The 24036-nt window shown below is 40.1% G+C and overlaps 1 protein-coding gene across 4 annotated transcripts in view; it reads left to right on the forward strand.

Annotated features, from left to right (window-relative positions):
* The window catches only part of FGD4 (FYVE, RhoGEF and PH domain containing 4), a 169141-nt gene that overhangs the window by 53111 nt on the left and 91994 nt on the right, over positions 1-24036 (forward strand). Inside the window, exon 1 of one of the 4 annotated variants that reach the window (XM_045516051.2) lies at positions 2772-3316. The exons of the other annotated variants lie outside the window; for them this stretch is intronic. Within the exon in view, the coding sequence (XP_045372007.2) occupies positions 3307-3316 (10 nt within the window). The 5' untranslated portion in view covers positions 2772-3306. Of the gene's footprint in view, positions 1-2771; positions 3317-24036 lie in introns of those variants that run through there. 4 annotated transcript variants of the gene reach the window in all.

Raw genomic sequence — 24036 nt, forward strand, 5'->3', positions numbered from 1 at the left:
TTAACCCCCACACCTTGGGGCCTTTCTCTCGCCTTCTGAAACAGTCTACATTCTATGTAGTAGAATGTAGTGTCTCTCTAAATAAATCTATCTTTACTCAAAAAAAAAAAAAAAGTTTAACATGACACTAAAAAACTATCAGTTTTTGAAGCTATATCCCATATTTTAATAAGAAAAGAAATGAAACATTTGTTTCATGTTTGAAATAAGGATGAGGTTTTTTCCCTTATCTGCCAAGGCAGTTGCTGTTTTTTTCCCATAATCACAATATAGAATATATACGAAATGGGCAAAACAAAGGGGCTGGACAAGTAGGGGAAAGAGATAACAGCAGGAAAAGTGTTTTAAATGTCCCATATGTTTTGTTTTTTTTTCTGTGTCTTAGTGACAGTTTACTAATGGTAGCTTACCACTGCAGAGGAAGCATGGTTTAGTGACCAGAACTTAGACAGAATTCTATTTCTGGCTCAAAATGACCTTGAGGAAGTGACAAATTACTCATCTCATTCTCATAACCAATAAGCAAATTAAGATGAAACCAACTGTTGCTCTGGTGGACTATAGGATAAGTTATTCTAAAATTATCCCAAGGAGGGGAGGGTATAGCTCATGCGTTAGAACGCGTGCTTAGCATGCATGAGGTCCTGGGTTCAATCCTCAATACCTCCTCCAAATGTAAATAAATAAACCCAATTACCTCCCCCTCATTAAAAAAAAAAAAAAAGAAAGAAAATGATCCCAGTGTTTTAGGTTATATGTAAAACTCTTTGCATTACAACAACAAAGAGTTTTACAAAGTTTTGAGGAATGTAGTTATGAAAAGAGTCACATGAGGTAGAAAGAGGAAGTTTACTTTACCAGACACGAACATTTTTAGGTTATGAGTTTGAGAGTTAAAAACAAGAAAACTCAGACATAGCGTAAAGTTTTTTCTTATTTTTTTCCAGGTTAATAATTTGGGGGAAACTTTGGGGGAGAATGAGCAGACAGTTTGCATTTTAGAGATCAGGTTTTGAAGTTTACAAGTCCAGGGTTTGAATTGCAGCTCTGCCATTTACCCCAAGAAAGTTATTTAGCTAAGTTCTCAGTTTCACTGTCTATACAATGGGGCCAATAACGCCTTTTTTGTTTGAGTTGTTATGAGAAGGGCATGTAGTAAGTACACAGCTGTGATTACTGATGATGCTAACTTTATCAAGACGTGGAATGGAATGATGGTGGTGTTAGGAACAGATAAATAGCTTTGTTTACTCTTTTATGAAGACTTATTTTTAGTCATATAATAATTTTGAGGGGGTACTAGCTTTAGCTTTATAACAAATTGGTTGTTAATTGTGGTTCCAAAAGCCTTTCTCAATTTAGTGTGTGACTTACTTGATCAAAATCACTTGATTTAAAGTCAAGACGGATAAATCTGTTTTTATAAAATCCAACAAACCAAAGTCTAAGCAGAAAACTAAGGGGGAAGAAAGCACACCTTTATGACATTTTATTTCAGTGCAGTCCCTGTAACGTGTTTCTACTGCTGTATCCACGTAATACCTGCATGAACAGTGAAAAGGTTTAGTTAATTCTAAAGATAAATAAAAATCTACAATATACCATGTCAGATATCAGAAAATATTCCATATGATCTTCCTTTTCCTTTGCCTGCTGGATGCTTAAACATTGACTGAAAAAGTCAAGAACCAGAGCCGTAAACTCACTAGGCTAAGCAGAGCAGAGCAGTTCGTTTCAGCCAGTTGTTCACAGGCATGTGGTCAGTTTGAAGTTTCCTGCTCAACTCCTCCGAGCTAGAGAGAAGGAACTAATAATGCTGACACTCTCGTTTTGCTTCATCACCCATGCCTGAGCACATACGCCAACACTTCCTGCGCAAGACCTACCCTGACTCTGCAGAGGAGCCCCTCAGCCCTCAGCTGATCTGGGTGGGCATGCGGTGACGTCTGGAAAGCATCAGCCCTCGGCTGCACACCACACACGATGTGAACATGCCATGTCTCATTACTGTACCTTTCACTGCGTAGAGATAAGCTTTCAAAGCTTATGGTAACATTCATTGACAGCAAGTGCTGGTTGCAAGCCAGTTACTAGCTCTCAAAAGTACCAACCCATGAAAGTCGTATGCTGGAAGACAGCATGTTTAAGGAAAAGCTAATTGAGAAATATAATGCCATGGAAACTGCATTGAAAAAAAATCTATCAGAGTATCTGAAATGTATATAGCTTTTCTCCCTAATACCGATCTAAATCTATCTCACCTTAACACCCTTGGCTTTAGTTTTCTTACCCATACAGTGGGAGGATTTCCAAATTTCTAAGGCTTTGTGATTTTAGTGTGTGTTTCTCCAAGTCGTTTTCTCCATGTTTCCATTTCTTGGCTCATAAGCTACATTAAATGTTTATTTCATTCTACCTGTCAAAATTTTGTCAAGTACTTTAAGGTAATACACTATTTTCAGTTTTGTTATACTTTCAGAAACACAGTAATTTGAAGAAGTGATACTGCGAAGTTGTACTGCGTCTAGACATGATAGTCTGACTCTGACTACACCACGTAAATATTCACATGCAAAGGAAATTGGAATTTGGATTATTATGTGGATGTTGAATCCATGTGATAAACCTCTAGATGTTTTGTGACGTCTGTGTTATGTGGTATATTATCTACAAGGTTGGCTTCAATTGCTAATGTTCTCTTATGAGCATGGCAAGGGTGGGAACTTTTCTCATCATTGCCTTTCCTTCTTTAAAATCCTGACTTCTTTCATGAAGACGGTATTTGGGGTTGCTAGTATCCTGGGAAGGAAAGAGAAGGCCCTTTTGCTTTGAGGGGATGGACATGGTTTTGCCCTTCCACATCTCTTGGGATTCTCTTATAGCCATGAAAAAAAATCCTAAGACTCTGTAAGACCTACTTTTAAAGGATAGTTTATTATAAACCCGAAGGCTGTAACTACAGTAAAATCACACAGAGCTGGCCCCATCCTTCCCGTTCGACCACAGTATTCTAGAGCATTCCCACTGCATTTTGAAATGCCTTCATGGAATTTTGAAATTCGTTACTTGCGTATCTTCGAGCCTGCATCAGTGCTAGCAGGGGGAGTTGTGAAACACAGTTCTGTGCTTCCCCTTAGCTCTTCCACGTCGAGCAGAAGATGTGTGTGTTTCTCGTGTCTAAATACAGAATGTCTATAGATGTTTACCCACAAATCGTAGATCCAAAGAATTTCTCCACAAGCAGGAGATCAGTATGATGAATCAGAAGACTAAAAGGCACTGCTGGATGCTTGAAAGGAATCCTCTATGGGGGGCTGTGAGTATTGTTATTTTTGCAATTTCCGTTTTTGAAGTAGGCTAAAAAGATTTGAAATTTTTGAGTATATGAAGTCTATGAATAGATGAAGTAACTGCTGTTCGTCTCCTTCTTTACTCCTAAATGATAAGTAATTTGTATTATTATTGAAAAATTATCCTGCCTCATGTGTAGAACGGTTTCATGCTGTGATTTTAGACAAAGGTAAAGCTTTTCCTATTTTCATGGTCCCGGTGGCGCCTCTTCCTGTGGATTCATAGCACAGCAGTGTTCCCTGAGAGCAGTGAACATGAACTGTGCTTTAAATGCAATCACTATTGACCTTTCTTAGCTGAGACTTTTAATCTCCTCATCCCTCCTATTTCTAATCTCTATTTCTCCTCCTTCCTTCTGTTTCTAATATGTAAAAGCTGTACTTCAACAAGTTTCTTAGAATTTATTTGTGTACTTAATCATCAGTCATCAATTATTAAGGGATAAAATTCCCTCTGCTTCTAAAACATTGTCAGAATACATTGGTAATGCGCAAGGTTAACGATTTCTTGAAATTACATGTGATTTATTGGACTCTGAAGTCTAGTTGGCTTGACTGGATCTTTTAGCATCGTGGCCCGACTGTTCTCTTGGTCTTTTCTATTTTACTGAAAAACCACTTTCAGTGAATGTTTTACTCAGAAAAACATTTTCACAGAGTGTAGTAAGGAGAAAGGAGACAAACATTTTGATGTGTAGTAAGGAGAAAGGAAACAAACGTTTAGGTATAACTACTGGTAACATTTTGATGTGATTTTCCTCTTCGTGTCTGCTGTTTTGCAAAGCTGAGGTCATAATTTATGTAGATTTTTAAAATCATGCTTCCCCCTCCCATATAATATTACGTTTTTCATGTTATAAAAATTCAATAGCTGTGTGATATTCTGTTAAAAAGCAGTACTTTAATTTAGTTAACATGTTCTTTGCTGTTAGGTATTTAACATTTAACATTTTTCAAGATTTGGATTATGAATCTCTGTGAGAACACTATCGTTCTAAAAGACGATCTTTGCAAGGTGCCTTGGGGGGGAAATCCCATTGTATTTGTATTCTTGATTTAAGATATTAATAATAGCCATACCTGAGAATTTTAAGGGCAAGCATTGAATTAGGATTCTAAACAAATGTATTGAGTCCCATGTTTGTTTAAATTTTCTCACTTTTTAAAAAAACTTTTACTTCTATGTGGCAGGTAGCCTATGTGCCCCTGTCTTTTTGTTTTGTTTTGTTTTTTTGTTTTGTTTTGGTTTGGTTTGGTTTTCTTAGGTTCATCTATTTATTTTTTAAAGGAAGTACTGGGGACTGAACCCAGGACCTCGTGCATGCTAAGCATGCGCTCGGCCACTTGAGCTACACCATCCCCTCTACCTGCTTTTCAAACATGGATGGCATTGCTTTCTTTGTTGGGACAAGCTGGAGTGGGATCTATAGAACATTTGCAAATCGGTGAACATTGAGAGAAATTGGAAGAGAACTTCCCTAAGGCAGGTCCTTCTGCACCACAAGCCTCATGTGAGTGGAGGGCTAGGCTATGCGTGTAAGCACGGGCTGTGAATATGCTGGTGCCAGGAAAGGCACAGATTCACAAGGCTTCAGCCACAGCCTTTGGCTTTTCTTTGTTTCACTAGGTTGGAAATGGCCTGAGATTCTCCCAATAATTCAGCCACAAAAAGGAAGAAAAAGCTTCTTGTTCTTCATTCCCATTGTGTAGAGGCCCCTGTGTCACAGACTGGCACCACCGTGGGGTACTGGCCTACCTTGTGGGGTGAATGGAACTGAGTTCAGAGTACTCTGAGTTACTTACGAATTCTTAAACGTGCCTTCTATATAAAACTTTATAGGCATGATGGTAAATTTTAATAGAATAGGAATAGCTAGGGTACTATGAATAGACAATCAAAATATGACAGTTTGGAGCCTTATTCTTTAAGTAATTATTTTTGGATCAGAAAATTTGATTTCAAGATTTCAGAGAGGGTGTAGCTTAGTAGTAAAGTGCATGCTTAGCATGCATGAGGTCCTGGGTTCAATCCTCAGTACCTCCATTACAATAAGTAAATAAATAAACCTACCCCCCATAAAACAAACAAACAAACAAACAAAACCCCTCAAGATTTCAGGCAATTTGTTTTTTCTTTGCCTTGCTAATTTAGGTGTTAATACAAGTTAATACCTGACTTTTCTTTATAAATGAATAAAATTTTATTGAACATGTATTATACTTAGAAATAGTTCTTTTTTCCTAATTTTTACTGTAATTTTAAAATTTAGGATCTAGTTGCTTTAAGTGCCAGATTTTATACACACACACACACACAGATATATATATATTACATTAAAAAGAAGTCAAAGTGGGATTTATTATAGGACCTATATATTTTGTTCTCGAATGACAAGCATAAGTAGACTTATTTATAAGACCAAAGGTGACTCAGAATTAGGCTGAAAACCACATAGTCATACGGGTTTTTTTGCCCTTGCTTTCTTTTGCTTGTTAGGCACCCCAGCCTGCATGTGCTGCTTCCGAGTGTGCCCACAGCACACACAGTGTTCTAAGGATCAGCTTTGTCACTGAACCAGTTGGACCCATCCAGCAGTTTATACACTTCTTGGCATTTCTCCTGCCCATTTGTTTAATCTTTCCAGCTCATCTGATCCTCTGGCATTAGAGCTGACAGCTGCAGTGGCACATGGGGTCCATAAAGTAGCTGAATAATAAAATGCCGTGACCTGGTTCTTGTATATTTTCAGTGACGACTGAATTGGTAGCTCAGAAATGCTACAGATTTGTTTGGCAGGTCAAGGGAAACATTCTCTTTATTTTACAGGAGGAAGTTTGTGTGTAAAAGGCACTGGTAATTGATCCTCAGTGTTTTAAATTGTGTCTCCTAAGTCCTAGTCCTTATTGTCTACTGAGCACCAACTGGGCACAGTGCCTTGTGTTCCATGAACATTATTTCTAATCCTCAGGATAGTCTTTAAGGTGATATGACCCTATTTTTCAGATGGAGAAAGCAGACTCCATGAGGTTATATACGCATATCTGCATATTTAGTTTTACACAGTAAATGGCAGAACTGGAATTCAGGTCCAAGAACATCTGTTTCCAGATCTCATGGCTTATCAATTGCACAGTGTAGCAGTCATTTTTTTATTATAAATAGTATTTTATTTCCATTTTGCTGTTGCTGGACATGGACTGTTGTGATGAAAGATGCTGTGAACATTATTGTTCATCTTTTAGTGGAATTATTGGGTGTGTGTGTGTTCACCCTTAGGAGATGTTGCCTCAAAGTTTTCATGGTGGTTTCAGTGTGTGAATATTCTAGTTCTACTTCCTAATCAAGACTTTCTGTTGGTCTGAAAAAATCTTAGCCGTGTGGCATGTCCAGTGGTATCATTTGGGGATTTTAACTTGTGTGTCTCTGATTAATGATTTTTATATGCTTGTTTGGAGACCTTTTGTGAGGTTCTCAATCAGAACTTTTGTCCGTTAAAGAAAATAGGGTGGGAGCTGGAAAGTAAAGTGAAAAAAAGAAACATGTAATGTTGGGCAGTAATAAGTGCTATTAAGTAGCAAAGGTCAAATTACTAGGGTCGATAGAAACTGACAGATGGGGTTATGAGGACAGAAGGAGCCACGTGAGAAAGTGACGTGTATGCGCAGACTCGCCTGAAGTTTGTTACGGAAGCAGGAGGAAAACCTGGATGAAACATTCTCGGCAGAGGGAACCGTAAGTGCACAGGGCTCGAAGGAGGAATGAGGTTTAGCAGGAAGGACCCGGCAGGGAAGCATTTAAATTCCCACACGACTCTTCAGCTTCAGAGGGATGGTGAGGCCCTCATTTCGCCCACCTCCAGCCATGTACTCAGTAAGATGTTATTTAGCTTGTTTTCTTATTTATAAAGATTAAAAGCTTCTATTCGGTTAATGGGGTTCCAGGTTTGAACTAATAACTTCATATTTTGCCAACAAACTGCTACATGATATCTACTCATAATATCTACTCTTCTTTTTCATTGAGTTATAATCAGTTTACAATGTTGTGTCAATTTCTGGTGCACAGCACAATTCTTCAGTCATACGTGAATATACGTATATTCATTTTCACATTCTTTTCACTGTGAGCTACTACAAGATCTTGTATATATGTCCCTGTGCCACACAGTGTAAACTTGTTTATCTATTCTATATGTACCTGTCAGTATCTACAAACCTCGAACTCCCCGTCTATCCCTTCCCACCCACCTCCCCCTGGCACCACAAGTTTGTGTTCTATGTCTGTGAGTCTGTTTCTGTTTTATATTTAAGTTCATTTGTCTTCTTTTTTTAGATTCCAAATTTGTTTTTAGGGGGAGGTAATTAGGTTTATTTATTTATTACTTTTGGTGGAGGTACCTGGGATTGAACCCAGGACCTCCTGCATGCTAGGCATGCACTCTACCACTGAGCTATACCCTCCCCGCTTGCTACATAATATCTAAACACATTTCCTTGTGATGTGTTTTATGAATGCTTACTTAGTAAACATTTATTGAACAGATCTGATTGAGTGCATGTCATGGAGGACGGAAAGGTGAGGAAAGAGTTGTTGAGGAAAGCAGAGAAGGAAGGAGTTACTGGAGAGAGCCCTAGAGAAACAGGAGAGCTGGTTGTGAGGGGCCCAGGAGGAAGGGATGTCAGGGAGCAGAGCAAGGTCAGCACTGCAGAGGCCCGCAGAGAAGCCCAGGGATGCTAGATCTGAAGTGACGACCTGTGGCTTTGGTGACTGGAACGTCCCACTGGTCTTGGTGGGAGCAGCAGTGTCAGGTGCGCAGGTTAGACAGACAGGTGGGCGGAGAAGAGACTTGGAGGTAAGGAGGTGGAGGCAGTGGCCTTGGAGTTCCCACCTTCTGAGAAGTGTGAACAAAAGAGAAAGGAATGAGATTAGGCAGCTTGACAAAAAGATGAATGGAGCCAAGTGGTTTTTTGTTTTATTTTTGATTTTTTCTTTCTGGAAAGATACTTCAGTGGTCTTTTTTTCCCCATTACAGGGAGTCATCCTTTGCTATTCTTGGCTCACAGAGCAGACAGGTGTGTGTTTCTCCCCTCTATGCCCTTTTAAACATGTTAAAACTTCTTACAACTGTATAGTTTTCCAAGTATTCAAAGAGCCTTCACCTATGCGATCTCATTGATCTTGAGAGGAAGGTCACACATACTATGCCTGTTTCTTGGATGAAAGCCTCAAAACTCAGAGGTAGTAGCTGAGAAGTCACCCCACTGATAAACTGCGGGGCAAGAATTTTTGTCAGTATGCCCTACCTTGCCCAGAGTTTGGGAATCTGTATTCACATCATTAACTGACCATGATTGCTGCAGTTATCCTCTGGTTACCCCAGAAAGAAACCCCAAGGCATTTAGATGTAATTTATAGGACAGACTAAGAAACTTTCCCGATTCCCCCTTTGTTTCCCCTGCACACACACACTCTCACCCACCTGTGCACCCTCATATACACACACACATCACCCACCCCACGTACATACCTCTGCGCCCGCCACACACAGTCTCAAATGTTGTCAATTGATTATACCTCAGTCCTAGTCTCAAAGGACCCTTGCCCATTACTTTCTTCTTTCTGGGGTTTGGATTTGGGATAAAAAGGTACCATTAGATTAGAGAGAATTGATTTTATACGGCTAGATGAGAGGCTGTAAATACAGACATTCCTTATTTTATTGTGCTTTGCTTTACTGCACTTGGCAGACACTGCGTTTTTTACACACTGAAGGTTTGTTAGATGGTTAGCAGTTTTTAGCAGTTTTTTTTTTAACATTTTTTATTGCGTTATAGTCATTTACAATGTTGAGTCAAATTCCAGTGTAGAGCACAATTTTTCAGTTATACGTGAACATATGTATATTCATTGTCATTGCAGTATTTCTAAACGTAAGTATGTACATTGTTTGTTTAAGACATAACGCTATTGCACACTTAATAGGCTACAATGTAGGGTAACCATAACTTTTACATGCACTGGGAAACCATGTAATTAACATGACTTGCTTTATTGCAATATTCGCTTCATTGCAAACTGGAAGCAAACTTGCACTGTCTTGGAGGCACACCTGTAAATCCTTAGGTTTCAGCACTAAGAGTTCAATTAATCATTCAATTTTTGCCAAATTTGCTGTAGCTCCCCAAAGGAAACCCTATAGAACTTATGCTAACCAATTTTTGCATAAATTTGATCTAAAGCAATAGTTGTTTGCATGCTTTGGTCCTTCGGGATAGTTTTTGAGTTGTGAGAATTAACTGTTCTGCGTTGGATTTTATGAGCACAAAACTGGTATTGTCATAACTTTCATCCTGGCCTGATCTCATCCCCTAAAAGCTGAGAAGGAAGGTGCGTAATGTTGATATTTTGATGGTCTTTATAGAACGATGTTTGTGTGATATGCCTTTTCCACACACCTAGTGCTAGACCTCTGTCACAGTTGTTAGCACCTTTCTCCTCCTCACCCCCCAAAAAGGTAAAAGTCTTTGTTTCTTGAACTTATTAAAAAACTCATCAAGGGAAAGGAGCCAGTGCCCCTTTTTTTCAGTCTGTAGAGTTTAGGCTTGGAACGTTACAAATTGTAGAAGCCCAGTAAGTCTTGTTTATAGAACATGCTTTGTTCTTCATCCTTTTCCCACTTGTCACAGCCTCTCACAAATGTTTAACGTAAGTATAGTTACTAATATAATGAACATATTAACATAAATGTATATTGTTATGTGTGTACTGCCTGCAGAGAGTCTTCACTGTCATGCATTTCAGAAAGTTTCTTAGACAAAGAAAGACAGAAGAATTAAAACATCTAGATTCCAATTTGGATGAATCACCTCTTGAAAGAAGGTGGATCAGAATGAAGAATGTGGAAGGCGACAGACTAAGACTCAGATATTTGTATGCTTTCTGACCACCTCTGTTTCAGAGTCAATATTAAGTATATGGAGACAGAAGGAATATTACCTTAACGAGGACAGTAAGGACCTAATGCTGTGAAGAGCTGGATCCCATTTTTTCTCACTTGACTAAGACATATTACCTTTCTAATTTTAACAGAAATATCCCTGGGGCATTGGTGGGCCTGGGTTATAGTCCTGATGGTTGGCTTTGATGAAAAAGGGCAGCGCCCTGAGACCCACTGACGTAGGCTTATCCTCAACGCTTGCTTTCTTTGCAGTGCGGTAGCTGGGCAGGTCCTAGACGGCACTCCTGGAAATGCTGACACATCAGAGGAGTGATGGGCAATTAAAGAAAATGCTTCCCAGACTCTGCTCCATCACTGTTTACACCTTGCAAACTGGACAGAGATGTTCCATTTATTTCAGTGTGTTTTCTTTCGCCTGTAAGGTACTTCGTACCCTGCAAATATATTTTTATTTTAAATCATTTTATAAAACTATTACAAAAGAAAAAAACAGTCAAATATAAAGATACATAGAATGTTAAACAGAAATACAAAGTTCTTGGTAACACACTGAAAATATCTAAGGAGATGTCACCTCTTTACAGGTGTTGTGTTTTGTGTTTCCGTGTCTGTGATTGGTTAACTCTGTTGTCTAGTCTTACATGATAAATTGACCTTAGGACAGGTAATCTGAGTCTGTTTCATATTCACAGACTACCACCCTGACAGTATCCAGTCCCTTCATAGTATGAGCTATTTGTGTGGAAGGAGTTTGAGCAAAAGTGGAAAGAGGGCGTGGCAAGGGCAGAGCGGGTGGTGGCGCTCCCGCAGAGCGCCCTGCACAGAGCATCTCTGCGCGATGCCGCTGCCGTCTCACCTGGCACCGCAGTGGTGCCTCCTGCTCAGACCTTCCAGTGACACCACACCTCAGGGCTGAACCCAGAAGCTTTTAGTATTTCCTTCCGGATAATAAATAAGTACTTGTTCTTGTCTTTGCTGCTCTAGCCCTTTCTTCTTTTCTTCTGAAACCAGTAAGAATCCGAAGAAGACCCCTCCTTCTTCTAACTTGCATTCCTGTTATTTTAGAAGAGATCTTCGGAGGTGGTCTAACTGGCTCTCTCACTCTGTGCCTGAAGTGCACAGGACCAGAGCGGGTAGATGGCTGGCCGTATCATACCAGTGGCTAAGCAGGGACTAGAGTCCAAGTTTCTGGAGTTCTAATTATGGGGTCTTTCTGTCATTAAGCTCTACAAAGCTAAGGGCTTAAAAACATCATCCCAAAAATCTGTGCCCGGGTGCTCTGGGGCATCACTGCCAACTCACAGGGGTGCTCCCTGCAGGATATTTTTAAATTTCAAGGGAAACACAGTGACTTCTATCAAACACTGTGGAAACTCTGAACTCTAGGTAGTTCCGAGTTTCAGTATTAGACCATACTGTATTTCTTTTGATGACATTGTAATTTTGCAAAGCTGGGGTTTTGGTGAGTAACTGCGAAGAAGGAGGTACCTAGTAAAAATCAGTGTGGAGCAGGAAATGAGGATGACAGGGTCTAATACGATTCTGTGGTGTGAGACGGTGTACAGGACCCAGTAGGCACCAACATCCCATGAGTAACTAGTGATTTAAGAATGGAATAAAATATTAATTTTCCTTGCAATAGTTTTGTATTATATTTTCAAATGGTGCTAAATTGCTAGGTCAAGATAGTTATTAAGTTGTTTGTACCTAACTACTTAATAAGTGGAGTTCCTAGGGATTTCTCTTGGGTTGGGGCACCGTAAAAAGGTTGCTGAGATGGTAAAGGCTCCATGATTTGAAATTTTGGAACCTCTGAATATCTCCCTGAATAAAGCATCTTACCAAGGAAGGAGAAAGGCTGCGTAAGGGTGAATGAAACTAGACAGATTCAATAGTGAAGGGACAGAGAACAATAATCGCAAAGTTATCTGATCCCTGTGTAGCTGGCACAGACGTTCCTATAACACGTTCTAGGCAACGTTGCCGACTGCCCGCTATTTGAAGAAGATAAATTATTGGGCTTCTCTGCTTCCAACACCTTTTTATCTTGAGAACCTTTATGGGGATTATTGGTTCTTTGCCATGTGCCCTACAGCTTAAGTTTGGAGGCCCTATCGTTAGATTCTGAGCAGTGTGGCTCGAGGTGCTGCTGTGGAGACAAAGTCAGAACAGCCAGAGGTGAACTTGGAGCCGAACAGGACACTGCTGTTCACTTGCCTTTCTTAGATCTGCTGTTTTTTCCCTTCTGAGTAATTCCCATGAATCAATATTCTAGAAACTATGAGTCAGATTTTATAATTGTGCCTTGCTAGTTAGTAGATCTACTCAAGGACATAGTAGGGCGAACACTGAAAATTCTGTGTCGGAGGAATAAGCAATACTTTTAGAAAATTATCATTCGTGATGTTAGAAATTTTGGAAAACAGAGGAAAGAAAAACACTATCAATATTTCTTCTTCCCTTAGGTTTTCTAGCCCATGGGGGCAAGGTGGAAGCAGAGAGTTTAGTTCGGAAATCATTGCGGAATCCGGGTGAGAGATAGTGTGGCCTAGGCCAGGTGGGAGGGGTGGGGGTGCTAAGAAGTGGCCAGATTGGAAGAAACAGCTCATGTCATGAGCCGCCAGGTGGGATGTGAAGGAGTCAAAGAAAGAAAAAAGTCAAAGACAGGCTCTCAGGCGTTAAGCCTGAGTGATTAGAAGGATGGGGCTGCTATTTCCAAAAATGGGAAGGATACAAGAGGAGCAGATTTGGGGAGAAAATCAGGAGTTTTGGGATGCTCTGTTTGAGACATTGAACAAACAGGCAGAGATACTCAGTCAGTATTTAGATACAGGAGTCTGGAGTTCACAGGGGGAAGAGGTTTGTCCTGGAGGTGTAAATTTGGGAGGTAGCTGTATATTTATATTTTTACCATGTTTAAAAAGCTTGGCAGTTATTTTACCCATTATTACTCCTCTCATACAGAATTTTCATTGTTATCTTCATTTTTTTAATCCAAATAACCTTTAGAGTCACTTTGTTAAATTTACTTTCTAAAGTAGGTTGGAGATTTTACTAGAAGACTATATGTGTGTGTGTGTGTGTGTGTGTGTGTATTTACTAGGTGACTGTGTATGTGTATGTATATGTACATATATATTTACTAGAAGACTATACAGTAATTTTAGAAGACTCAGCACCTTTAACATGGATCTTTGTAGATCCAACAATGCATTATTTGTCTCCATTTAGTTTTCCTTTATTTCTTCTGATAAGGACTCATTCTTTTTTCCCCAAATAATTGATACACATTTCTTGATAATATTATTCCCAAATGTTGTATACTTTTTGTTGCCATTGTTAGTAGATTTCATTTCGCCCGTATTCTGATAGCTTTTGCCTTATAAAGAGTTTATGTTGATACATTTGGCCACTTCTCTACATTTTGTGTACTATGAATAATATATCCTTGATCTTTAAAATTTTCTTCCCTAGAAAAAGAACCGTATCATCTGCAAATAATAATTTTATCTTTTTCCGTTCAATATTTGTGTCTCATTTCTGTTCATGCCAAGAAGAGAGCTCCTAAATTTAAGACAAGAGGTAACTATAGAGTGAGGTGGTGATTAATGCCTAGACGTTAGGTCACAGCTTACGATTTTTGTTTTGTTTAAAGGTTTATCCTAATTATTTCTTTTCTTTGCCTTTAAAATTTTTATTTCTGATGGGTTTGTTTTGAGTGCCTAGAATTTTATCTGTTTTAGATTTATGCATTCTCTCCAATAGTTGGTTTTGGTATGATATATATTGGTTTTCAGCCACTTTGCTCTTCCAAGGACATATTCTATGATTCTGTGAGCACCACGCATTGGCAGAAAGATCTTTTCTGCTGAATCAGCATTTAACTTGCATGGATGCAGAAACGAATTAAACCCAGCACAGAGTACAAAACCAAGAGATTTCAGTCCTATGATTGGACAGGGCTGGGATGAAAACTTAAAATTCAGTAGCCTCTCCCTCTTCCCCCAAATCGACCAAAACAGTAAAAATGAATTTTTACAAGTCAAAAAAATTATTACATATACATTTACAAGACAATTGATTTTGAAAACTTATTTTCAGACTGTTTTGCAAATTGGAAAATTTTATTTAAAAGCTAAATACAAAACTGTTTCACTTCTGATGTGGACTGTAAATCAGAAAAGGACTTGCTGATGCAACTTAGATTTCTGGAATGCGTTATCTTGAATTTTCAAGTTAACTTTCAAGTTTTGTTTTCTGTGTGCCAAGTTAAGCTTCATATGACCTTTCTCCCTGAATGAGCCGTGGATGCTATCTGACAGACACATTTAGGACTTTGTACCTCCAAGGATAGATTTGCAGAACAGCTTTTAATTGGCCTGCATTGCCTTGTTCAAATAGCCAAACACCTGCTAGGCAAGCCCCTGCGCATGTGAGTGGCTATATGTTGCTTCCTTTAGGATTTGCAAGGCTGGAGCACAAAGACGGTGATTGTTACCCAATAAGCAGTAGTCACACACTTCTACCAATCGCCTTAGGAGGGCTGGTTACCATGGAATCCACCATCTGTTCACTCCCCGCCGGAATGTGATTATCCTTGCTGGGCTGGGAACTGGGGGAAGCAGGGGAGCGTGTGCTGTGTGAAATTATCTGCAATGGACTGGGTTCATGGGAGGCTAGATTTGGCTCACTAGAAGAACAAATGAAGGCAGTTTTACTTCTTAACCATTTGTGACTTCTAACCAAGAGGAATAAATTCAGCTTTTATAAGGTAAGTAACCCTAGTACTGTGTATCCAGTTTGTTACTACGTTTGGTGTGGGGCATTATCTCCATGTGGTCCAAGAAAAGGGAGCTGTAAGCTCTTCTGGAAGGAACCTCCAGCATCACACACTTCTGTTGTATTGATTTTAAGCGGCTCATTTATACCTATGCAGTACATGTTGATGTGGGAAAAAGGAAAGAATTATTCTTTAGTCTTTTCAGATTTCTTACGCCTGTGAAATTGTATTGTGATCCCCGAAAGTGGCAAAAAAGTCATTTTATGTGGTTTCTCAGAGTGAATTGTACTAGTATTCTTTTTGAAACACGCCCATGGCCACAACGTGTTCAGTGTCTGCTTCAAACAGAAAATGTCTCAGGTCAGGGACATTTGTAGGTTATGATTTTTGTTAATCATTATTCTGGCCCCCACGACTGACCTGCCATTAGTAGCTCATGTTTTGCAATGGGGTGTTTATGCCGGTGTATTTTGCAATGCTTTTGCACAAGTTTCAAGGGCCTAAGCATGGGGAAACAATGTGCCAGTGCCTTCACGGCGGGCGTGTAGCACCGTGATAAAGGATGAGGCGAAAGCGAGGAGGACCGGCTTCTGTTTCAAGGGCTTCCTTTGTTTTTCTGTTTGAACAGCCCCTTAAAATATGTGGTGCATATTGTGAGCAGTAGAAGGAGATTTTGGTGCTAACAAATGGATGACTGACATTCTTCTGTGTGGCTAAGAGGTTGGGCAGCTCGAACAAGGGACTTCTATGTCCTTTGTAAAGCAGCATTGTATCCCCTTCCCCAAAACGGTGCCCTGAAACATGAAAGTGAAAAAACAAAAAGAGTGCTGTCTCTACTCTGGATTCTTCTTTTGTGTAAGTTTTTTGTTTTGTTTTGTTTTTTTTAATCATTTAAACCATTGCACCAGGGATCTGTGAGTCTAGCTGGGTCTGCCATTTTTATTTGATACAGAAAGGGGTTGCAAGGAGAGGGTTTGCTAACGCAGTTTTCGTCCCTTTAACTGTGCTGTTGTGCTGTCATCGTGGGCATTCATGTCAGTGGGTCACTGGCTGCCCAGAGAGCTAGAAAAGGTCGTTGCTAACAAGCCCTGCCGATTTGATCTTCTTTTTTTTTTTTTTTTTTTTTTTTTTTTGATAGAATAAAATTAGATAACCTTGTATTGGTCAAGGACTCATGTTCTTACTTGAAGAACAGGTTTTCAGGGCTGACTGCTAATTGTGGCTTCTTGGGATTTCTTGTAGTTGACTTTAAAATCCTTACCTTCTTTTGCATTTACTGGTCTATATGCATTATTATTATTTTAAAGTTTTTTAATATGCAAAATTGGATTAGGTACATACTAGCTCTGAAAAGCATCTTTTTCAGCAATAATAGACTTATTATCTGTCTGAAAATTTCCTTAGCAGCATCTGTAAAAAAATTTTTAAATGAATGTTACGTTATTTGAATGAAATTTTCACCCATAAAAGCAATCGTTCGTAAGCAATATAAGTTTGGGGAGGACATGAGATGATTTAAACACATGTGCATTTAGGCTGTTCATGTTGCTCTAATATCCTTGTATCTTAGAAACCTGAAAAGGCCTGTGAGTGAGTGGGTGTGCAGTGTGTGAGCGTCTGGGTGCCAGGGATGTGCGTACTCAAGCGGCTGACATGGGCTGGGCAAATCAGTGCACTTCTCAAGTTTTTTAGTGTTTGTGAATTTTCTTGCTATTTTTATTGTTACTGAGTTAAACTTACAAAATTGTATTTTTTAAGTGGGTGTTTATGTCAGAGTGTACCGCAGCATTTTATAGGTATTGGCAGGCATTTGTTTTCACTTGTAAATATGTTTATTAGTGAGTTTCTTGGCTGATTTTTCTGAGTAGTAAGTGTTAAAGTCACAAGGGTGTTCAAAATGTGTTAGGAACCCTGTTTGATCCGCCTTTGATAAGACAGAAAACCTAGGGTTACAGTTTCTGAAATTGGTGACGAGAAGTGGGCAGCAGGGACAGTCCTCGGAGCACCCGTTATCCCTGCTGGTGGACCTGAGGGACAGGTGTGCACAGTGCTGTGACACGAAGTTCACTTGAGGGGATGTGGTTTCTGGACCTCACATTTATTCCCCATGGTGAGGCATTCATTTGCAGTCGCATTGTCTGTGGTGAGACCAACCACCGTGTCCACAGTCTTGTGGTAACAAGTCGAGAATGCGTGAGCGCTCAGGCCAGCTGGGAAGCGTTGCTTCCTGGTTCTCACTGTCCTCGCCTGTGAGCGTGGAGGGAGGTGCTCGATTTCAGTGCTTTCTGAGCCTTCTTCCGACTTGTCAGACTCGTTGATGGTATGATGCTTTTTAACCCTTCAACACAACTAAAGATGTTACTAAATGACAAGTTTAGATTTGTGTTTGTCAATATGTAAAGCTACCCGTATTCTGAGTTATTTCTCATAAAAGTATTATAGAGATGACAAATCAGAAAGTCTGAGGAGAATGCTTGGCGTAACTCAGATCCGTAACAGTCTGAGTAGACAGTGTATCAACCACCACGAGCTCAGTGCAGTCTAGTCTTTCTGCTTCTTTGACACATTATTCTGGAATGCTGCCTGACCTAACTGTTGGAATAATTAGACAGCAGAGCCAGTAGACAGCAATTAAATGCTTACATTTTTCTTCCCATGTGTTACTGCCACATTCGAACTTCTAAATTGAGTCTGTCTTTTTCGCTTTTGGGGTACGGATTTATCATCCTTTTTTGGGGGGGCCGTGGTGGTCCATTTGACCTTTGTGCTGCCTGAGATGGTGGAGTGCTAGGGATTTGAAGGCATGGAGACCTGCTGATGATGCTTTGTTCAGTTGTCTTTGGTGTTAAATCTGTTTGCATTAAAGTGTGGTTTTTTAAAAAACAGATGTACTGAAAACTGCCCTCTCCCACAATTCCATACTGCCATGGTTTCAAGAAATGCTTAGAATGAGTTCATTTTTGTGCATCAGTAAAATTTTGCATTGCTGTGTTAGATACAGAACTACAGGATGTGACACCTATAAAAAATATGCATGTGAGCGATGAAAACACACCCCAAAGCCATGGCTCCCCGCTGGCTGCGTTTGGCAGGATTTGTCTCCCTGTGACTGTGCCCCGCATCATATGTTTGATTATCAGCACTTCCTTCTGAGATGTTTCCTCTTCTGTTTTTATAGCTGCTCCTATGCTTCTGTAAAATAAAAAGGCAAACTTTCTATAAATTGGCAGTGAATGTGTCTATGTAGGCAGCAGCACATCCTCGGAGCAGTTCTGTGGAACGCGCTTAACTCTGCTGTCGCCACTTGAAGCCCAGCGATGGCTTGATGGAGTTGTGTGAGGGCATCTAGCAGTGCTGTAGTCTTAGAAAAGTTCCGTTTTGTTTTTTTTTTTAAACAAATAACCCCCATTCCATGGGGGCTATAATTGTTCTTTTGTAACAAAGGTGTTGAGTTACTGACTTCCCCTGAAACGGAATGTTTCCTTCCTCCCTGTCTGCTTAAATCCTGTGCTCTTTTAAAATTTTTGACCAATTTCCTGGTCCTGAACCCAGATTAATGAAATCATGAGACGAGACACATTTCCACAAGGCAAACAGATGGAATCTATTGGATTTTTTTTTAGATCCTTGCTATACACTGCTAGGTGTTTATTTTCACATAATTTAAAGATTGGGAGGATCTGTCAGAGACGAATCTGAGGCCCATAAAGATTAAGCAACTTGTCCAGGGTCACAGAACTTGAGTTGCAGAAGCAGCTCATGCTGGGTATTGCATGTTGAACACAGATACGGGTAAGGCCAACCGACTTCCTGTATCGTTACCCTTATGAGGAACAGAACATTGGGGCATCACCCTGAAGTCTCACTGGTAAAATTTTCAATGTGCCCAGGAGGACAGCTTTGAAAGATGATTGATTCCCTCAATAACCAAAGTCATAAGAAACAAATATATTTCTTCTCATAAATGCCTAAACTTAAAAAATATGTAACTGCCAAGCCAACTAGATGTTTGTGTTTTTCAGTTTACAGTTTCCCCCCTTACAGCTGTGTCTATGGAAGTAAACTCAAGGTCAGAATGTTGCTCAGTAATTATGGGGCCCAGAGCAGGTGGGGGCGGAGCCCTGAGACAGGAAGGACAGCCCGAAGGGCAAGTGCAGCTCCATTTCACGGCGGGCGCACCTGTCACCTGGTCAGGTTATTCCTGGTGTGAGTTGATGCCTATCTTTCGTGGGCACTGCTGGAGAGATGCAACCTGGGTTTCCTTACCTGCCCCCTTACCCCACCCACCTGCCTCACCCTGCTCGGGACCGCCCTCCTGCCTGCTGAGACGGTCCTTCTTTGGCTGTGTTACTGTCATCAGTGTGAACGTTGCATTCATTCACCAAGTATTTATCGCACGTTTACTCTGCATTAGGCAGTGTTGCAGGTGTGGCGGACTGGGCACAGGACACAGCCGCCAAGGTCGTTAGTGAAACTTCCATAATAGAGAGGGAGACGGATGTACACAACAGACAGATGAACAGTGTCATTTCAAATAGAGACAAGTCGGTGAAGGCAAAATGTGTATGCTAAGAAGGAATTTTAGGGCAAGAAACTTTAGATTGGGTGATCAGGAAATGGTGATGTGGGGAGGTCTCAGATAAGCTGAGCCACGGTGATAAGCCTCGATCCAGTGGAGTTAGGGATGTGTTTGTTAGCCCTACTTTATTCAGGTGGAAATTGAGGGCCGTACCATATTTACTTAGTGTTGCAGAGTTGTCTTGTCTTTTAGGACTTAATACTGACAATATGCTCTTTTCCAAAGTCGGAGTTTAATGGGCCGGCATGGGAGGCAGTGCCAGCTTCGGTGCAGTGGTTAAGTACACAGGCAGACCCGGGTGCGTCCCCTCTCACGTCCTGGCTACCCAGAGGTCTCTAGGCAAGTTACTTAACCTCTCTTAAACCTGTCTCCCCATTTGTTAGAATTTCTGGGGTGGTTGTGGATATGAAAAGAGATAATATTTAAAAACCCATTTATGCTGTAGAATGGTGACAGTGCGATATTCTCTAAGGGTCTTCAGTGATAGTCCCACGAGTGTTCAAATAACTTGCTGCTGTTGGCGTTGAAAGCCTGGGAGTACTACTAGCCTTACTCCCTATAGGATAAATTTTTCTTTGATCTCTCCCATTCACTCTCTCACCCCTCACACTCATTTATTCAAAAAATGCTTAAAAATAAAAAACCCTTTATTGAGGCATGATTGACATATAGAATGCTGTACATATTTAATGTGTATAACTTGATGAGTTTGGAGATGAGTTTCTTGACGGAGAAAACCATCACCACAATCTACACTATAAACGTGTTCATCACCTCCAAAAGAAAACTCCTTGAGTGTCCACCTGCCCTTGCTAGATTCTGGACAAGGAGCGTGCTTAGACATGGGCCGTGCTCGACTACTAATCAGTCAGCTGCATTCAGTGTGACTGACGGCATGGCAGGGGACGCGTGCAGAAGTCAGCGGAGCAGGTGATCCACCGCGCAGGGGAGAGGGGCTGGGAGTACCAGTCTGCGGCAGCAGAAGCAGGGAGGCGCGGTGGGCTTGGGGGGTGCTGGTAGCCGGGTGCAGGATCTGAGCTAAGGGAGGGCAGGATTTGAGAATGGAGACTGAGGGTGACATGGAAGTGGGTTTGTTTTTTTTTTTTTTAAACTGTATCCTGTAAAGAATGAGGAACGTTTGAATAGTTTGAAACATTCGGGGGATACGTCTTCAGTTTTGTCATCTAAAAAGATACCTGGCAGTTAGAATGATGGAAGCACTGGAGACAGCAATGTCCAAGGCGGCCTGAGTTCTTTTTCTCATCTCCATCTTCTTCCACAGCAGTCAGAATTTTTCTTCTTCTGTCATTACCACCACAATATAATCAAATCGTATCTTATTCTCGATGTTTAGATTATAAAGTCAGCACATGAAGTGAAACTTGAACAGAGTCCGAAAATCCTTGAGAAATCCCTCAGGAAGGCCCGGCTTGGGAGATCAGCTCTCTCATCAGGTCAACCCAGTGTGTGTGCTTTTCTCCAGGCTTGGAAGTGACTGCTGCTTCTCTCCGTGGGCACCAGATGAAATAATTCCTTTGTAGCGTTTAGGGGTCACACTGCATGTTGCACGAGGGAAAGTTCACGATCTCTCAGTCTCACTTCTGCACCGGGGCCCGTGAGCACTATTGTCTGAGTGACTTCATCTACTGCTCCTGTGCTGTTTACTGGGCGATCCAGTGACCGGTTTATCACTGTGCATCAGGTGCTCCCCTGGGAAATGGGAAATCACTACCATGTTTTGTTTTTTTGTTTGTTTAAGTGATCTTTCCTCTTTAAAAAAAATTGCAATGGGCATACAATTATTGCTGTAAAATGATCAATAATATAGCTCTTCCTTGACTGATTTTTCTGCTTTCTGATCATTGTATACATTGATTTTCTTCTGGGATGATTAACAGCTTCTGGACTAATTCTGATCAGTGCATCCTCAACTCAAGGTGATGCCACTTTGAGGGCCCTCAGGAGTTGTGTACTTTTGACTTTGAGCTCACAGCGTCAACCTTCAGGTACTGTTGGTGCCACAATATTTGGTACTTCTCTTTTCAGATTAGCACTCCTGTTCCCTACTGGTTGGTCACTGCCTTCTTGTCATAGAAGATCATTGGAACAGTAGTTTATTCCCTGAGGAGAACCAATTCTGTACCAAGTAAACTAGCCACTAGCCAATTCAATAGTTTGACGACCTCAAATGCACAGTTGCTTTGAAAAAGGCTGTTCTGGTTTCAGCTCTTTCCTCCCAGGGAGCACAGACATTTTAACAGTAGTGAAAATTGAGTTATTGTTGACCAGATGGAGGTGACAGGAGGACCGAGTGAAAGGAAGATGCTTTTGGAGTCCATGTAACAGCTCTCTAGTCTTCCTGCATCTTCAGCCATCCAGAACTACCCCTCTTGATCGCCACAGGTGTAGTACATTTTCACAAAAGCTGTTGTGCTGTTCGTGAACATTGAGAAGGGAGTAGGGCCTGATATTTGCAAAAAAATTCTAGTGGAGAACAGATTAAATGGAATCTCCTTTTGATAAAGTTAAATAGGTATATCTCCTGGTCCAGGCTACCTGGGCATTCATTTAATAAACATTTCAGTGTGTTTCTTTGCGTCCAGCACTGGTCTTGCCCTCAGTAAGCTCACTTAAGTAACTGACGTGTATAACACAAGGTCCTCGGACTGCACAAAGGCGTGTGCAAAGTGCTGTGGTTTCAGAGAGGAAGGACTCAGACCCAGGCCAGAGGAGCAGAAAGATGTCACTTTGGAGCCAACTCTGTGCTGCATCTTAAAGGAGAGATTTGCCAAGTTGGGAAGGAAGGGCATTTCCTATCAAGGGAACGACATACATAAAGGCTTGACAACTGTAAAATGAAACAAGTTTGGAATACAAGAAAGTTGGTGTTGAAGAGACTTACAATCAACACTTTCTATTAACATTTCTTAGTATGCTTCCTAGAGAAACTTTCAGGTTAAGCAAAGCTTTGTGCTCTGAAGGCAAATTTGAGAGAAGGCCTTTCAGAAAGTAGAGATAGTCTTGTTTCGTATACACAGAAAGTATGCATCACCGTCAGTGCAGGTGAAGGAGGTTTTATACACACGTTTCTTTCAGAGAATGAAGCGTGTTCCTAAGGTTTGGTGCAGCTAGTCAAACGCTCAAGAGACTTGGAATCAATGTTTTTGTTGTTGTTGTTGTTGTTGTTGTTGTTTTAACATTTTTTATTGATTTATAATCATTTTACAATGTTGTATCAAATTCCAGTGTAGAGCACAATTTTTCAGTTATACATGAATGTATATATATTCATTGTCACATTTTTTTTCTCCGCGAGCTACCATGAGATCTTGTATATATTTCCTTGTGCTGTACAGTATAATCTTGTTTATCTATTCTACAATTTTGAAATCCCAGTCTATCCCTTCCCACCCTCTGCCCCCTTGGCAACCACAAGTTTGTGTTCTATGTCTATGAGTCTATTTCTGTTTCATATTTATGCTTTGTTTGTGTTTTTTTTTTAGATTCCACATATGAGCGATCTCATATGGTATTTTTCTTTCTCTTTCTGGGAATCAATGTTTTTTTAAAACATTTCTTAGTATGCTTAATAGAGAAACTTTCTTTTTTATTTTATTTAATTTTAATTTTGATTTTGAATATTATGTCCAATGAAGAAAATGTATTAAGGCAATGCAACAATGGTAAAAGTAGAGATAAGACATTAAGAACTTTTAAGGCATATTTAAGTATATACACTACTTAAACTACAAGCTAGCTGCTGTTTTTTTAAATATACTTATATGTACTGTTCATTGTTTCTAAGAACTGTTTAGAGCTTTAGCTTTTTAAACTTACATAGTTATTAAAGGAATAAAGCCAACCACAAAATAAGAATCCACAGAATGCAGTAATCCAATCATAAAGAACAGTCAAATGTGCTTACACATATTCAAGAAATCAGTCATCTAAGTTATAAATAATAAGTAGTTTATGTGTGTCTTTTTTTTTTAGATTCCACATAAAAGCAATATCATACAGCTTTTTTTCCCTCTGTGTGTCTTGACTTAGAATGATGACCTCCAGGTCCATCCATGTTGCTGCAAATGTTATTATTTTATTCTTTTTTTTTTTACTGCTAAGTAGTATTCCAGTGTGTGTTTGTGTGTGTGTGTGTGTACACACACGTGCACACCACATCTTCTTTATACAGTCATTTGTTAATGAACATTTGGGTTGTTTCCATGTCTTGGCTGTTGTAAATAGTGCTGCTGTGAACATTGGGATGCATGTGTCTTTTTAAATTATATTTTATTTTGGGTATATGCCCAGGAATGGGATTGCTGGATCATATGGTAAGTCTATTTTTAGTGTTTTAAGGAATCTCCA

This window comes from Camelus bactrianus, chromosome 34 (genome assembly GCF_048773025.1).
Source record: "Camelus bactrianus isolate YW-2024 breed Bactrian camel chromosome 34, ASM4877302v1, whole genome shotgun sequence".
Taxonomy (NCBI): Eukaryota; Metazoa; Chordata; class Mammalia; order Artiodactyla; family Camelidae; genus Camelus; species Camelus bactrianus.